This window comes from Labrus mixtus, chromosome 19 (genome assembly GCF_963584025.1).
Source record: "Labrus mixtus chromosome 19, fLabMix1.1, whole genome shotgun sequence".
In the NCBI taxonomy this organism is placed as follows: Eukaryota; Metazoa; Chordata; class Actinopteri; order Labriformes; family Labridae; genus Labrus; species Labrus mixtus.
Genome location: NC_083630.1, coordinates 12,007,163 through 12,025,615, shown reverse-complemented (window position 1 = coordinate 12,025,615; position 18,453 = coordinate 12,007,163). Strand labels below are relative to the sequence as shown.

The 18,453-nt window shown below is 40.5% G+C and overlaps 1 protein-coding gene across 1 annotated transcript; it reads left to right on the top strand.

The window, feature by feature from the left end:
• The first annotated feature begins 1,503 nt into the window (after positions 1-1,503).
• On the top strand, positions 1,504-16,449 carry bmi1a (bmi1 polycomb ring finger oncogene 1a). The gene is given in 16 exon segments (XM_061065123.1): positions 1,504-1,678; positions 2,564-2,675; positions 3,759-3,953; positions 4,710-4,770; positions 4,863-4,919; positions 5,031-5,084; positions 5,665-5,720; positions 11,009-11,145; positions 11,364-11,460; positions 11,996-12,051; positions 12,768-12,815; positions 12,944-13,052; positions 13,735-13,774; positions 14,039-14,137; positions 14,302-14,382; positions 15,200-16,449. Coding segments are annotated over 16 exon segments (1,707 nt in total). The 5' UTR covers positions 1,504-1,539; the 3' UTR covers positions 15,566-16,449.
• The last annotated feature ends 2,004 nt before the right edge of the window (positions 16,450-18,453 follow it).

The window sequence follows — 18,453 nt, the reverse complement described above, 5'->3', positions numbered from 1 at the left end:
ATCTCACTGAGGGGGAAGTGATGACGTCTGAAATATGCAGCACAATTTATTGAAACCGGGCATGCCGCAGCATTATCTATGCAACGATTGAAACAATTAATACTTTTTCCTCCAAAAAGTTTAACCCGTTAACTGCTGGTGCTCAATGAAAAGGTCAAGAAGTGCGCAGCAGCGCCGGGGAAAAGACACACAGTATGTTAAATGCACCGAGGATGTAAAAATGTAGACTCGATTAATCGAAATAAAAGAAAGCGTTTGCTGAAGCGTTTCCTCAGAGGGGATTTCATTTGCTTCTCTGGTTGTTGTGTTATAAACAATGTATTCGTGTATTCCATGATAACATGAACTGAAGCTTTTTTCCCCCCTGACAGATCGAATGATTAGGCTATTTCCCCAGAAAACTGAAGAGCATCTGCACCCTTATTTTAAATGCACTTTTTTTTTCTCAATGAAAGGGCTATTTTATTTCTCTTAGAGCAAGTTGTTGTCAGGAGGATTTAACCTGCATCATGCATTGATTACACATGAGTAGCTGACATAATGGAAATCTAAATGTGACCTACTTGGCTCACTAAGAGGTTACCTGATGACTGCCTCAAGACCCTTTAAAGGGGAAGTTCTCCACATAAAAAAAAAAAACTACATATGCAGATGAGGAAAGTAGAGACACTTGTAAAAGTATGACAAGGGTACCTGCTGTTTATTAAAAGCCTATTAATAAATAGTGCATGTAAAAGTTACTGAAGTAAAGTCGGCCAGTCGGGTGTAGGTCATTGTAAAGTTATTTGAGAATAATTACTCCCAAACTGTTAATCTTTTAACGAGAAAATTAATTAGGACACATTTCATATCAGGATTAAATACAGAGGTCATGTAATGTAGGCTATGTGGAAACGGAGTAAACTGGGTTCAAACGGACAGTGGGCTATAAAAAATGGAACAGCCAGGCTACTTTTGAAATGGAATTTAAAAGGCATATAGACAGTCAAACCTTCACGTTACAGAGGTTGTGTTGACTAAACAATATGTTGACTAATGTAACACCCCCCTTTTAGTTTATTTTCATGAAAACAATGAGGCTACCACAAACTGTTTATTCATTATAGGCCTACCCTTGGTTTCAAAAGTGACAACGTGTAGCCTAAATATTTTAATAGGATAAAATGTGTGTTCATGCAGCCAGATGTTTTATGTTTTTTTTTATACATTTAACGTGCGAGGATGGCAGAAGAACATTAAATAGGCCTATGAAAGCAGATATCAGGTGTTTGCAGGCAGCCCATCTGAATGTCTGTTAGTGTTTACTCAAATGTGTAGGCAGATATAACCACAGAGAGAGGTTTCTGTTGCAATATGTTTGTGTGGAGGGTCCTGCTATCCTAAATGCTGTGATGAGCAAATGAGCAATCCCCTCAAACATCTTGATGCCCACCCTCTGTGTTTCCTCAACATTTCCAGCTCCTCCGCTCGGCTCTCTGCTGCCTCCACACGCTGCGTCAGCTGATCCGTCACGTGGTCGCGGGTCACACTGTTTGCAAAATGGAGTTGTCTGAGTCCGTGCAGAGGGGGCTACAGTCTCTAGCCGACCCCTCTTCCTTCGAGCAGAGCAGCTTCCAGGTTTTGGCCGAGGTGTCTTTCCGGAGCCTGCTGTCCTCTCACGCGGACCCGGCAGTCCTCGGTGAGCTGCTGCCTCTCCTCCTCCTCCTCCTCCCGCTGCTGCTGCTTTTGTCTCCGATGCTGTTTCCGGGTTCTCTCCGTGTGGATGTGTACAACAGCTCCGTTGGTGTTTGCGAATTTGTACGGCGCCGATGCATGCTACGGGTCGCTCTAAACCGGTCCCCCCCCCACCCCCGTGTTTACATTAAGATCTGTAATGACGCAAAGTGGTTCAGCCGAACGTCAGCTGGGCTAAAGCGAGCTTAGCTTCCTCTGCTGCTGCTGCTGCAGCTGCTTTAACATTCAGCAGCAGTCACACAATCACACGGATGCCTTTTGTCATTTAAACTGCCATCAAGTCTGCTCTGCACATTAAAAAGACTTTGTTAGACCATTTCGATCACCGTTCGTCCAAAACTGATTGTGGATACACATCCGATTGTTCGCTGTGATCGGGCAGGTCTTTGAACGCAGCACTGCTCCGTGCGTCGTTAAACCTGATCGGCTTCGGATTCAAGGAGTAAGAATAAATGATACAGAATGACAGAGGACCTCGTGCAATACTAACACCTTATTAGTCTCTGTTGTGGTTGCCTAGCGTGACGTCACACACCGTGGTGTTGTCCAACTTCTGCAGCAGTCTAGGTTTTTTTTTTTTTTTAATGGTCGAATTATTTAAGAAAGTGAAATGTTCACAATGCAAACAAACAAAGGACCCCCGGCTGATGCAGCTGAGGGGTCCATTCACATGCAAATCATGATTGATTTCCATTCTGCACGTCAATCTATAGAGCAACAGTATGGATCGCAATTCTCTTCCAGCCTGTTCTCCCTATCTAAAAAAAAAAAAAGCTACATTCTCAAAGTGCAGAGCCGCGTCCTCCTCATCATGTTTGTGTGGTTTCAGATCTGCCCGAGCTGAAGCACATCGATCAGATCCTGTTGAAACAAACTCACACTGCGGCGACCACCTTCATACTGGAGGCGGTCAAACAAAACGCAGACAAGTCGACGATAAGGTAGGAGACATCAGGAACAAGACGGTTTATGTTTGCTCAACAGAATCATAGGCGAATGAATGAAGTGTTTGGATAATGCAAGCTGTGGACACATCACACCGTTGTTACAGGGGGCTCCAAATCAACATGTAGGCTATCTTACAATTTCACACGTGAGAATGTGACATATCAATAAAAGCCATTCAGGAATTAAGCAACAAAAATTTAGGCATTTCAAATATTGCCCAATTTCTTGTAAACCATTGGTAACCACTAAACTGCAAAAATATGTTTCACGGTGTAGTCTACAGTTTACAGTTTAGGCTACTGCAAAGCAATATGATACATTAGATGATAAAGTTATTATTTGAATATGTTAATTAGTTATGGTGTTGTGCTCTGAAAGTGTGCAAGTCTTTATGTCCCATAACTTTGGATGTCCCGTCTGCATAGATAAACAATGGTTCTGCTTGTTTTAAATTGGCGTGGGATTAAATATAAAACACTTTTTTGAAAGTGCAGAGGAATCTATAAAATCTGTATGTTGCTACATTTTACAATCTTTATTGGAAAGGCTCTATGTAGCGTCATCGTGACAATAAAGTTTATAACAAATGTTCCATATTGCCTTTATGTATTACCCTTTTTTTTGTCATGATCTTTGTGTTTTTAAAATGATAATTACAACAGGAGTGTATGTGTTAATCTGATCAATGTCAGTCTGGTGCATGTTCAGGATAAAGACACTTTCAAGCACTGTGGGTGTGCAGTGCAAGAATCTGAGTGAACATCGCAGCACACACTTTGACAAAACCTCACTGACAGTTTTCTTTTTGTTTTCTTTTTTCACTCCCTTAAAAAACCCCACTGTTATAAAAAACATTTTAATGCTCATGTCCCACAATATAGACTTCAGCGTTCCAGCTAAATGGAACTAAAGTACTAACATTTTGTTTCCCTATAAATCTCTTTTTTTTTTAGAAAGTATAAAGTGCATGGTGTAATTAAAGTGCCAGTGTAAACAGGTCCAGAAATATAACTGGCTGACTCTTTTAAAAAAATGTAAATAAAGCTGCTTATTGAAGTGTCGTTTTGTTCTTGCAGCTCGTGTCTGGAAGAACTCACATTCAGTGCAGACAGAATAGAAACTTTCTACAGCACGTTTCAGGTGACAGTGACAATGTTGCATACAACAACAAAAAAAAAAAAAAGTTGAATTGGGAATTTTCCACATGAACTCATATCTGTTTGTTGTGTTTCACAGAAACATAAAAACGAGCTGGAGCGCCTGTTAGCAAGGTAAGAGTGAGGTGACGTCATGATTTTAAATTAGATATTTTTTACTCTATCTAATAATGTCCTTAACGTGTAACTATCGTGAACAATACTTCCTTAAAATTGTGAATTTATGTATAAAGTTCATTGCTCAGATTACGTTGAATGAAAGCGAATCTCCATTTTTTATTTTTTTCTATGATCTCATTTTTCTAATCGTAAATCACTGGTAGGCTAATGGATGTGGGGAAACATCGCAAGGATCAATAAAAAGTGACTATCCTAGATCAACCAGTTTAAACTCATCTGAGTGGGAACATAATGAGGAAAATCAAGCACGTAGCAAGCGTGTTTTTGTTGCTCTGACTAATGAGGAGGTCACAGGGTCTTCGGACGTGAAAGGGTCAGGGGAGTGTGATGAATTGCAATGTAAATGCTCCTTTATGACGCGTCATAAATAAACCCTTTTTTTAAAAAAAAGCCACGCCGCCTTGAAACAAATGTTCATTTTCATATGAAACACAGTCAATCAGAGCCAAAGACCGAGATGCCCAAAACTTTGTTGGATACGTGAGGCTAAATGACCTCGTAACGCAGATGTTTTAAAGGTTAAAAAAAAACTGTTTAAAGGAGATCATTATGAGCTACTTCTCTGAACTCCGTCTTTTTTTTTTCCTTCATGGCTTTGGTCCCCCTTTGCCTGCATGTTGGCTTATAACCTCACCCTGCTGACTGTATCATCTGTGCAGCAACACTGTCTCTTCTCTCGTCCTCTTCCAGCATAGGAAGGTGTCCACCTCACATAACCGACGCGTCATGGAGTCTGCAGTATCACATGAAGGTAACTAACGCGACACTCTTTTTAGAAGCACACATTGTCTCTTTGTGGCACTAGTACCTGTCCAACGAATATGTGTTTTCCCTCCGCGACAGAACGCACAGGTCGATAAGGTCAACGAGCCTTTTTACTCGATTTCACTCAACACTGAGGTAAGACTTTTTTCACGCGTCCACTTCCATGCTTTTTTTTTTTTAATTTTTATTTTTTTTATCTGCACGTGTTCATTTCTGTCATCGTTGTGTTCTTTTTGTTTTTATCAGAACAACGGGTCCACGGAAGATATCGACTTCACCTGCACGATGGAGCAGCTACAGGTCTGGAGGAGTTCATCCTCACTTGTGTGTCAACTTGCTGTACTGTCAGTTTGCCCCTCATCAAACAGGGAAATTCCAAACAAAATGTATTCGATAAATTGTCTCCTTTAATCTGCGAGTTCCATCCTATGAAACAAGCTTCTGAAATGGCTTTTCACTGCAGCAGAAAACCCTCGGTTGTAATAAAATGAATCTACTGAAAATGATAGCGTGCACTGACGATGATGCATTCAGTTGACCTAAAAGAGGACATGATGCTTTATCCATAAATCTTTTATAAGGTGTGGACGTTTCAGTGTGAGACTAATGTGTTTTAATAAAGTGGGATACATTAATATCCACTGAAATATTATGATGTTATGATTTAATATGAATATGATTTTATTACGTAAAGTTTAGGCTAATTTAATTCAGCAACAAGTCAGACTTTATAAAAAAAACAAAAACCTGAACTGAACATTTGGTTTAAACGTTGGTTACTCTTATATAACCCACTCATCACCTCATTGTATTTTTCAAAACACATTTTTATGTTATTTTAGGTCATGTTGTTGTATTGACAATGATCAATTGTTCGCAGGATTTGGTGGGGAAACTCAAAGACGCTGCCAAGAGTGTGGAGAAAGCCAGTCAGATGTGATGCCGGTGTCCTGTTTCCTCACCTTTTCTGCACCAAAAGCTGAACTGAACTACAGCAGCTCTCCGTGTCGTCGTGCGTCCCTCTCTCTATAGCGCCTTTTGTACCTCACGTTGACGTGCCATGTATACATAAGTGACACCGATCATTTCCAACTTGTGTTTCAATAAAAGAGAAATTAAAACCCACCGTGTGCTTTAAATAAACACCCTGTTTCCACTGATGCAGACATAAGTTATGTTTTTATGATGCGGGGAAATATATATATTTTTATTAACAAATACACTTTTTGATGTAACACTGATATAATGTAAGTTAAGTTTGAATATTGGGTCAGTGTAGTGTAGTGTGTTGTTAACCAGCCTGAATAAGAACAGCGGTGTATTTTGTTTCCTAAGAGGCGCAGCTGCAGCTTTTTGTGCATGCTGATGGGATCTATTTATAGATGATTACCGAAACACATATACACCTTTTACACACATTTTCTTTTTTAAGAGTTGTGGTCCCCTTGCAGACTTTTTCCTGCGTCTCATGAGAGAGTTCAAAGCTCCACGGCGGCTCAGATTCCACAAACATCCGAGGTGCCTTCGTTTCTGTGCCGCGCTGGCTGCACGAGGGATAAAGGCTCCGATTCATCAAGTCCAAGTTGCGGCGCATTTCTTGCAGATGTCAGCACAGCCTGTGACAAAGGTTTGACACCAGAGCCATTTGTCACATGGACGGATTTTAACCAAGTGCGTGGGTCTTTTTTTTAATGTATTTTTTATTTTTTTGAAAGCAGCGTGGAACAGAGATTAATAAGGTATCTGCCTGCATGGTGTTACTGAGGTTCTACTGAGTGGATTGAAGCTTTCTGATGGCATGAACGTGTGCGAGTGCGTGTGCTGCAGTTATTTTTAAACGGCAGAGAGACGAGGGCAGACCATCAGTAGCCTACTTTCTGTACACGCAACTTATCATCTCGTGCCATCTGAGCGTGAGAACAGCCTAAAATCGAAGTGAACGCATTGTGCGTTTTTGCTGTAAAAAGTGGATCAAACTGCACGATATTTAGTGTTATTTAATTCCTGCGTCATACATTAGGCTACTCAGACCAGAATCTACCGACAGTATTTTCTGTGCCCCCTTAAGCAGCCGCCTGATGCCACTTCAGCTCCACTGAATCAAAAACGACTAATTTGTTAATGACAATCGGTGCTTGTAAGTCTATTCACACGTAGCCTACATGTGTGTTCCGTGTGTTATTTTCACATCATGCGTGCTAGATTAAGACAAACAGCATTACACCGACAGTAAATCCAAGGCACCCTTAAGCACAGACACCACGTGACCAAAGCGGGGCGGTCGAACTACAAGCCATTTTGGGGACGGTGTCAGTTTCCACTGAGCACACACACACTGCTGCATTTTGCTGGTGGTGAAGCGGATATTTTGGAGGCAAAGTTATCGGCGCCGAAGCGGGAGATTACGCGAGCTTCAGCCGGAGGATTCGGCTGCGTTCGAGCCTCGGATCGGATACGCGCGGAGCGAGTGCGCGGCGGGGAAAACGCGGAGTTTTATTCGCACATCTGAAATGCGCTCCGGTCCGCCGTGCGCTCTCCGCCACTGACAGCGTCTGCAGCCTGCTTCAAGATGGCGGCTCAGCTCCTATTCATTTTCTGCTGATCGCCTCCCAACTTTCATTGTCTGTTCGCCGCGAGACCCACCGTTTCCCAGCCGAGCATCCAGGTAAGCCTTCCGAGATATCGTGTCTAACTGGCGAGGGCAGGAGGAGGGGTTTAGGGTCGGTGCTTTTGTGTTTTTCTCCGCACCGATCCAGCGGTGGATGAGGAGCTTTCAACGGTGGCTGCAGCGATCACCGACGTGGAGCTCTGTGTGTGTGTGTCTGCGCACCACTTTTTTTTTGGAGTAAAAGATGTTCCCTGCTCGAGCACAAACGAGAATTACGACCCACCAAGACCCACAGTTGCATTGTCTAGTGTTTGGGAATCTGTCCGTATAAGTTGATCCCGGTTTGGTTTCGCCTTGAATGCTTTGGATTTATGTGAAGTGGGAGATCTCGGGTGAACCGGGCTGTGTTGGCTGAGATGTTAACAGCAGCAAGTGCTCCAAACGCTCCTCCTGTGTCCATATTTCAACCCAGCGTCTTCATTTTATAGAGTCTGGTTGTTTGGGGTGTTGTGGACACGGTGTTGTGTTAGTTTGGGGTGTAACTAATGAAATGTTGGATTTATTAACTTAACTTGGATGCCCTCCCATAAACGTGACATGGAGGCAAACCATTTCAACTGTGCATAAATGTTTGATGACGGCTGCTTGGTTAACACTGGCTCATCGGTAGTTACGCACTGTGAATGTTTATCTCGTGGTGTGATTATCAGAAATAAGGAGGAAGTGCGTGTTTTAGGACATTTAAAAAAATATATATAGTATATTGTGGCGACACGTCGGCCAGGATACAAAAGGGGCAGGTTATGTCTCACCAGCAGCCAAAGCAGCGAGCGTTTCACTTGATGTGGCTGGCAAAGGCTGTTTACTTGACATTTAAGTTTATTATGGTTGTCCATATTTTCGCCTCCATTCTGCTGAACGCATTCTGTTTCTCTTGACCCAGGACAGGCAGACTGCTATGATCCAGGCTTTCTGCCTCCTGGGGGAGAAAATTTATCATTTCACTGGTGAATGTTGTTGTGGTCCATGTCTGCGCTCATTGGCTTCATATTTTTCCCTCAGCTCACAGGATTGTGTTATTATATGCGTAAAGCCTGACATGTGCTTTGGTGTGCGGCGCGCAATTTAACAACACATGTAAGCTGTCCCTGTCTGTGAACTGACGTGGCCTAAATAAGTTTTAGTCTGTTGCTCAAGCTCAATTTATTTTGAGGAGTTGGTGAATTGTCTGACAACGTTAAACAGGCCGACGGGGTCCTGGGTTTTCCCATAGCCGGCTTTAATTGGCTTATTTCCAGCGGCTGTTGATTTACGTGCAGGGTAACCTTTACAAGAGGAACTGCTCTCTTTGGGAATACGCGAGTTTAGCATGACTTGAATGCGGAGGAAAAAAACTCTCCATTTGTGCTGATGTGGTGCCAGAATAAAATATTTATTTATTTATTTATTAACAAGGCTTAAAAAAAAAGAAAAAGAAACCTTGCTGCATGGCCGAGGCTATTATGATTGTGTCCTTTGTGCTGAATATTACGCCTTTATGTCGAGTCTGTTTTTCTAAATAAGTAATTGTATCATGGAAGCAGACTTTGGTCTTGAGCGTTTGTTGGTTGGTAGTTCAGCTCGTCAGCAGCTGTCCTGACTTCTATGAATGAACATGTTTGGATTTCTGATGGATTCGGAAGTTCTGCAAAGTAGACTGATACTGTCCCACAGGGTTAGGGTTAGGGTTAGGGGGGGGGGGGGGTGGTGGTCCAACTCCTCTCCAAAAGGCTTAAAGGCTCTTCTGGACATTATTCAGTATTATCCGGCATCCTTTGCGCTGAGTTGCTGTCGAAACTTCTTCGAGGGTGAATTGTTTAAAAAAAAAAAAAAAAAAAAAATCGGCCAAGACAGGTTGAATAAGGCTTTGAAGGCAGCCGGGGACTCGGGCGCGGTGCCGGAGCCTCACAGTTTATGGATCAGAGCTGGACAGGTTGGCTGTCACTCAGCAGGGTCTCCACGTCAAGTCTTGATATGACGTTCGGTTTTAATTTGTTCAAATAGCCTAAAGGGCGCACTGCAGCGTCATTATAGCGTTATGAAAAGCTGCGCACCGCCTGCCACGGATTGTGTTTTTCCGCCATAACTATTTGTCTTATAAAATAAGGGCTTGGCTATAATGGCAGATAGTGACACTTTGGCACTGGATGGTGGAGTTCTATCGTTTGAGCCTGAAGTGGTTTGTTAAAACATGGGTTCGTTAAGTAAAACGACCGAAAGCTCGAAAGTGTTGCAGCGCTGACGATAAATAAAGGGACGACATGTCGGCGCATAATAAATAAGAAAGATCCGGTGTGTGCTGTAACTTCAGTACAGTGTCTGTTTGCCCGTGTTCCTGCTGCACACTGCTGCTTATCGCACACACACACACACACACACACACACACACACACCGTGAACAACACGGCGCAAAGCGACGCGGAGATTATTCTCCGAAAAGGACACACAGCCCTCTCCTCTCCGTGCCCCGTGACCGTGGGAAGCTCGTGTAAACCGCGTTTTGACGCTGGTTTTTTTATTCGCCCCCCCCCCCCTCCCTCCCTTTTCGAAAGGAAACCCCGCAGCCCGTTGAACCGACACTGCCGTCTTTTTTTTTTTTTTTTTTGCCTCCACAAAATGGCAGCCGTGCTGTCGGCAGCCTGGCAGTCCAGCGGCTCTGAGAAAACCTCCGGTCCCCTCCTCGTTCCCCGCTCTCACACCGGCAGCTCACCGTGTTGTTGTTTTGGTTTAGAGAGACCCTGCCTTGTTCTGGTGACTGGCGGCCAGCCATGTGGGCTAAAAAAGCAAAAAGGAGTTGCCATAGAAACGCTCAGGTTTCCCCCCCCCCCCCCCCCACACACACACACACACACAGCCTGTGTGGCACACCTGACGCTGAATGGGTGTCTCCCATCGCCCCCAGTTCACCGACACTCACCCCGGGGCGCTGTCGACCACGCACGGAATATAATCATCCACCACGATCTCACAGCTGGAGATAAATGTGATGAAACGGTGTTTGTTTTAATTAAGATTACTGATGTCTGTGATGCTGCATTCACTTGTTTTATCAGCCACTTTTTGTCTTGATATTTACTGATGTAGAATGAAGAGAACCCCACTTTAAGGTAGACTATAGGCTATAGATTTAACCTCCCCATTACGCCTTAACCCGTCCTTTTTTTTTTTGCAGAATATTTTCTTCTTCGTGCGTCTTTTATTTCCGCCTGTTAGAGGAGGGTTACCTTGCTCTGCTTTTGCTCCTCTGATGTCGCCATGTGTTAATCCATGTCAGATGTAAGTTGAAGCGCCGGGGAGGCACGCATGACTCCATCGAGCTCTCAGTGGAAGTGATTGATTTACGATTATTCACTGCGCTGCTACCGCCTATCAACCTGCCACCGAGCTCCTTCCCCCCTTTTTTTTGCTTATTGTGTGATTACCATAAAACCATGATGTTGCTTTAACACAGTCAAACAAACAGCAGCATCTTTTGCAAATGGTGAAACTGAACCCTGTAGCCCTCTGATGCCTCCTCGAGTTTTGACTCGCTCTCTTTGTGTGTGTGTGTGTGTGTTTTTTTTTTGTCCCCTCGCAGGACTGTTGTTCTTTTCTCTTTCAACATGCATCGGACGACCAGGATAAAGATCACAGAGCTCAACCCTCACCTCATGTGCGTCCTGTGCGGAGGATACTTCATAGACGCGACCACCATCATCGAATGTCTTCACTCATGTGAGCAAACTGACAGAACACGTCAACTCTTCTCTCTGTGACACTCTGACACTGTCTTAAGTTTAGCACAGTGGAATAGCTGCAAAGTATGGCTTCTCCTTGATTTAAAAAACAAAACACATAATCAGCCTTAGCGTTCTACCATTTCAAATACAGGATATCCTTTAAGTTCACACCTGATAATGACAGCTCCCCTCTCTTTTTTCTTTCATGTGTAGTTTGCAAAATGTGTATCGTGCGCTACCTGGAAACCAGCAAATACTGTCCCATCTGTGATGTACAAGTGCATAAAACCAAGCCTCTCCTCAACATAAGGTGAGAACTTTGCTTACTGAACTCTCTTGCCACGCTGCATTTATCTTTTTTTAGTGTCTTTTAACAGAATCAAATCTGTCCTTGAGAGTCTGACTTTCTCTTCCTTTTGTGGGTTGACTCACTTTTTGTTATTTGTAAAGTAAAGCAGCTACTTCTTAGTTTAAAAGGTTTTGTCTGCCTTTCATGGTTGCGACTTTGTTTCCCCTCTGAGCAGCTTGAAGAGCCACTGATTGGTTCAAAAATATTCAAGTGGAACAGTCACAGACCTCTTACAATGTGTACATGAATTTTCCTAATAAGTACCAGTTAAAACTTGAGTAAAAAAATGTGTTGCATATGCTACAATTGAGAAAATCAGATAATAAAATGAGTAAATGTTTGAGATGTAAGACAACTTTATTCAGCTGTCTGCTTCTCCATAATTCAATTGACAAAGGGCACTTTAACCTTTACAATCAATTGTTGTTCCATTTTGAACAGTAAGTGTCTGACTGAATTGACTTTAGTTTCTCTTCCTCTCTCTCTCTCTTTGTAGGTCTGACAAAACTCTCCAGGACATCGTGTACAAGCTGGTCCCAGGCCTCTTCAAAAGTAAGAATAGTGAAACGAACTTTTTACTTTCACTCTGACTCATCGTCCTGCAAATCAAAAGTGAAGAAATGATGTTCTATTCAAATCAAATCAATTTACCTGACAAAGCTTTTTGATATGAGCAAGTCAACTTTTTGTTGTTTTCTTTAGTTTTTGTTTGTTTAATATCTAGAAATATATAACAAGTTTTCTAATCTGACATCAAGCTGTTGGTTGTTTTCTGTCACTTTGTCAAGTTCTACTTTGCTCTAGTTATTCAGTATGTTATTGGCTTCACTTACGTTTCTCATGTTTTATATCATATAGCCTACACTGCTGTAGTGAATGCTCTAATGAAATGTAATGTAGATTTTCTATTGGTATCACCATTTGGTATTACTTGGTATTTTTGCCGTGACGATATGATCCGTTATATATATATATTTTTTTAATTAAATCTATAGCACAACAAAAACTCTACAAAAGAGCAGGTAAAATACCTAACTCTCTGCTATGAAGGGTGTTGAGATTACATTTGTTATGAATTGGTGCTATATAAATATTGATTGATTGAGATTGACCACACTGATTATCTTAGGAAACTCTACACTCCGCTGTACTGTTGTGATTTTCTTGCCACAAATCCTGACATGCAGAGCCCGTGTCAAATCATTGCTGAAGAACTAGATCAAATGGTACGACCCGTCATTTCTTGTGTTCTTCCTGAATGTCCTCAGATGAAATGAAGAGGAGGAGAGACTTTTACGCAGAGCATCCTGTTGATGGTGAGTTGAAGGCCTTAGGTATCACTTTCCATTTTGATATTGAAAAAAAATAAATTTAGATTTAATTTAAATAAAATGTTACAAATAATTAAAAAAAAATGTGACTGTTTGGTTGTTTGTTTTTCTAGCTTCTAACGGATCTAACGAGGATCGTGGCGAGGTGGCAGACGAGGACAAGAGAATAATTACAGATGACGAGATCATCAGTCTCTCTATTGAGTTCTTTGATCAGAGCAGGTAGGCGTAATGGTTTGCTTTGGTTTCCCTTAGAGTCAATGTAGCATTATTTATTAAAATTGAATTGGATCTAGAAATGGTTGTTCTTGGCGCACTACCATTATTATTGGCAAGAATGATTGTCATTCTACATTTATAACATCCCAGGAAACTTCTGTCGTCGTACTGAAGCTGCCTTATTATTGATCACATCTTACAGGGGATAGAGTGTTCCTGAAACTGTCAATAACTCTTCTGTCCTGGATATAAAAAATGTCATTTATTTGTCCAGCTTCATGTTACTGCAAAGTCTCTTCTTCAAATCAGTAGAATCTTGATTAAGTTTGGTCTGGAACACTTTGTCTTTAGGTCTGAAACTGGCTTATTTCCCAATAACCATTATTGGACATCATTTATGTGTGTTTGTTTTTTTAAGGAAGCTTCATTTGAATAAGAAATTCCAAACTTTAAAAATCAGGAAAAAAACGTTGTAAACCGTTTTATTCCATTTTATTTAACGCAGGAGAAAGTGTGCTGTTTCGATAACTTGGCAAAAATATCATGCTCAATTTTTACAATGTTATCTTTTTTGATTTCTTTTTTTTTTTTTGTCATTGCATGCTTATCTGGTGAAGAAACATTGAATAAATAAGTATCACATATCACAGATATATATCAGTTAATAATGTTTTTTCCCCTGCAGACTTGGAGGTGCAGTGGAAGACAAACAGTCAAAAGATCAGGTATTGCAAGTTAATTTTATTACATTTTTTTCTTGTTAAGATTATTTGAAACGAAATAAAAAAGACTCTTACTGCCTTATTATTTTATTATGTAAATGTAATTTGCCTTCTCTGTTGTTACATGAAACATTTGTTCATTTAAAGTATTTCTCTGTCGGCTTTTAAGGTGGACCACTCTGTTATCATTAACACAACAGTCACTCTGGAACCATATCCTTCTATACAAACACATAGGCTATGATACTAACATATTTCTATGTGCAGGTGGCTAACAAGAGGTACCTGCAGTGTCCAGCAGCCATGACAGTGATGCATCTGAGAAAGTTTCTGCGCAGCAAAATGGACATCCCGAGTGCCTACCAGGTCTGACTTATTTAACTTGAACAAATACAAACAGCATTTATACCACTTGGACATAAAAGTGTAAATCTCTGAATATTGTGAGATTTCTTTGTTTAAATGTTAATTAAATACAGATATATTTTTGGTAAAGCTGAAATTCAAATCTGCCTTTTTTCCCACTCTAGGTTGAAGTCATGTATGAAGACGAACCTCTGAAAGATTACTACACGTTAATGGATATAGCATATATCTACACTTGGAGAAGAGTAAGAGCTCTTTTGTACAGCTTAAACTTGGCTTTTTTTGGTTTATCCATATATATATATTTTTTAATTTATTAATTTTACTATTTTGCCTAATTATGAATCAAATAAATAAAAATATCTTACATTATACTAATCAACATTTTCAAATATATTCTGCTTACATCATGTCCTTTATGCAGAGGTAAACATTTAAACGCTTTATGGTTAATTGATAAAAACAAGAGTTAAATACCATCGAAATAATAAATAGAAAGCCAGCATTAATCCAAATCTTGAAATCAGTTAAATGTTACTTTACTAAAACACATGTTTAAGATTGAATTTGAGCCAAACTGCTCAAAACAATATTTAGGCTAACCACTGCAAATTATTTATGAAGTTATTTTATAAAGCAAACAAAAATAAATTATAAAAAAAACATAAAATATTAGACTGTGTTGGCAGGAGCAGCATTTTTTATTTATTTATTGACAGATAAATAACAGGCTTTTTATAGGGCTAGGCCTTTAAAATTCTTCATTGGCTTGTTGTCCAACATTGAGGGGTCAGCAAAGAGCAACACATGTGTAACCTGTTTAATTGCCTACACTCACTATAAAAATGAGCTCGTTTAGGGTACTGTTCTGAAGAAAATGATCGGCTGTTTTCAACTTTTCAGCTGTCATTTTATTTTGAAAAGCTGACCTAGATGCACTCTCTCTTGTACGGACAGATGTGATGTTTTCGAGTAAACGGTGTTGTAATGGGAGAAGCTTGTTGTTTTATTATTATTATTAGTTTGGGTCTTTGTTAAATGTTCTTTTTATTCTCTCCACAGAACGGTCCTTTGCCGCTGAAGTACAGAGTCCGACCCAACTGCAAAAAGATGAAAGTGAGCCATGCGCAGCAGGAAGGCCAAAACAGCGCGAGTAGATCCGGTCCCGAGAGCGATTCTGCCAGCGACAAAGCCGGGAGTCCCGCGGGGGCTCCGTCCACCTCCTCGTCGATGCCGAGCCCCGGCACGCCTGCGCAGTCCCCTCACCCTCAGCTCCCCCACGGCCCAAGCAACGTCAACGGGACCCCAGCTGCTGCCCCTCCGACCCCCAGCCGGCCCTTCACTCAGTTCGGCAGCAGCGGCGGCAGCAGCGGCGTCAACAAGCAGCGGAAGGTCTCTCTGAACGGCTCCGCAACCTCCTCCGGATGACGCGGGGCTCCGGTCCGAAACAGACCAGCCAACGCCAGACCCCCAACCCCCCCCCCCCCCCCCCCCCCCGCTCAGCTAATACCGTTTCCATGCCAACCTAGTTCCATCGTGTAGACAATGTTCTCTCTATTTTCTTCATTGTTCTGAATATTATGACATCACATGTAAGTCTGACCGTAGTGGAATCAGAGACATTTCAAATTAAAGGAATGAGGATGTTGGACGTGGGATTTTTTAATCACATGAAAGCGGACTTTGATGTTGTTGAAAAAAAAAAAAAAAGAAAGTGGGTAAGATGGACAAAATGTATCGCCTTTAAAAGCTACGTCTTTATTTTACTGAAGTGACTGAAGATAGACTTATATTTTCTTTGCCTTTTTTTTCAAATGAAACGCGTTTATCATGATCATGATGTGTTGGGACATTTTGAAACCGTCAGTTTAAACATGCATGCTCATGAAGACACTTTTTTTTCCTTTAGGCTAATGAAAGAGGATTCTGCGTGTTGCCCCACAGGGTTTTGTAGTTGTTTCTGGCGAAGTGTGAACAGCACTGGCTCCACGAAAAAAAAAACAACAACATTTAATTGCCTTTTACTGACTACACAAAACAGTTTCTTATAGCTGCAATGGAATCATATTGCTTATGCTCCATGTGTAAATAGGAACCAAACACATATTTAATCAGCGATGATGTTATTCTCTTATTCCCCTTTGTTGTAAGGGAATGACTTGGGCTCCTGATCGACACCATTTCATGCTCAATGACAGATGTTTTGATGTCTCCTGTGTTTTCTGTATTTGTATCGCTCGATTGTATGGACAACTTATTGTATTGTTACTGTTGCACAGTATAAAACATCTAAATAAAACATTTTACACTTACGGAAGAATAAGAAGAGTATACTATTTTTTATTTGAATTGATGCTTTGTGGAGGAGGGTCGTCAGTCAGCCTGCAGGCTGATAACAAAACCACTTAAAGCAAGAATAGAAATGAGCAGACGGTGCAGAGCGTCACGTGTCGTCAGAATCAGTGGTAGGAGATAATTCATTTATGGAGGCCATGGGGAGCTGGTCCGGGATCAAATCATGTTTCTTTATAACCGACATGTAGGCGAATTAAGATCGAAGCCTTCATTTTTTATGATTTGATGAATTGTGCCATCACATGAGGAGACCTAGCCTAATTGCGTTTTTTTTTCCTGCTTTGAAGTGATTAAGGGAAAAACAAAGCCTTATTTGTCTGCGAGGTTAGAATTGATAATCAGGCTATTTTATGGTATATAGGCTATATCAACTTATTTATTTTATAGTAGTCCAATAAAATATATAGTCTATAGTCTATAGCCTAATAGCCTATTCTTTATTTTGTCTACAATTTTTCTTTGTCGACATATAACATAGGTATCCTACCTCAAACTCAACACATTTTAGGCTATTTGTGATTTTATGTGACACTAAAAGGGGCGTAAGTTATCATGCCTAATTTTAAGAAAATTTCAACTATTTATTATAACAGCGTTAAATCGCCCTATCAACAAGTCACATTTTATTTTTATTTAAAAAAACTAATTATTTTTTATTTAATCTGCTATGGAGCAGAAACGTACACAACGTTGTAGGCTACTGTTTGAACATTAAATCAGCTCAAATGCCTGCTTGTAATCAGAACGAACTTTAAAGCAGATTTAAAAAAAAAATCATAAATAGGGTGATTAAAATAGGCAGAACACCCAGAACAGCTTTATCAAAGTGATTCAGCATTATCATAACGAATTTAACGATTTTTCTTTTAACCACACCGAACTTCCACATTGTTTTGGCGCAACTGCGTGATAATTAAACTCATTTTGCCTTGATGAATTCGGCAGGCCTCGTTGAAAAAAACGAGAAATTGGAAAAAAAATTAAATAGGCTAGACTAGCTAAATAGGCCTAAAATAAACAAAAAAAAACCTGACTTCAATACATAGTATAGGCTATATGAGGTCGTCTACATAGGCTAATTCAAACAAATCGCTCTCAAAAACAAAAAAAAACACTGACATCTAAATGGTAGACAATGAAAAAGTATTTTCCTCGAGCTTGAATAAGTGGGGTTAAACCAAAAAAGATGCAGGGGTAATGCGCATTATTGGAAGTGTATCCGTAGGCTATTTCTAATTTCCAATTGCAGACTCTTTTGGAAGCATAATTGCCCTTATTTATCTCAACTGTAAACTACAACCTAGTCCATCAAGAAAGGAGGACGAATAATATGAATAGGTCCTACTATCTTAGTTTATTTAGGCTAGGCAATAGGCTATATGTTTAGGGCCTACATGGGATTTAAAATTGATTAAAAAGCAAGTAGGCTAGCCTACCCTTTGCTACTCCATAGGAAAAGCACAAAGTAGCCTACTATTTCATAGGCTAATTATTTGAAGAAAATAGAAACAACATTTTTTTAGTGAAGATTTCAGTAGCCTAACCTACCCCACAGTGCAGGCTGCTATCATTTTATAGACAGACAGACAGACAGACAGACAGACAGACAGACAGACAGATAGATAGATAGATAGATAGATAGATAGATAGAAAAAAAATCAATATTAATTTAAAACTGTATTAACAGATAATTAAAATAGTCTTTATATTCCTAAATGCTTCTTATAATGGCAGGGAGAGAAACAAGAAAACGTGTAGAGGAGTCTGGTCTGGGAGAGCTATATTCTCTCTTCTGTCACCCTTTTAGGACCGTTCAGGAAATGAATATATTGAATGAAAATTTTAATATATGGAATGAAGTCTGAATATATTGAATGAAACTTTGAATATATGGAATGAAACATTGAATATATGGAATGAAACTTTGAATATATTGAATGAAACTCTGAATATATTGAATG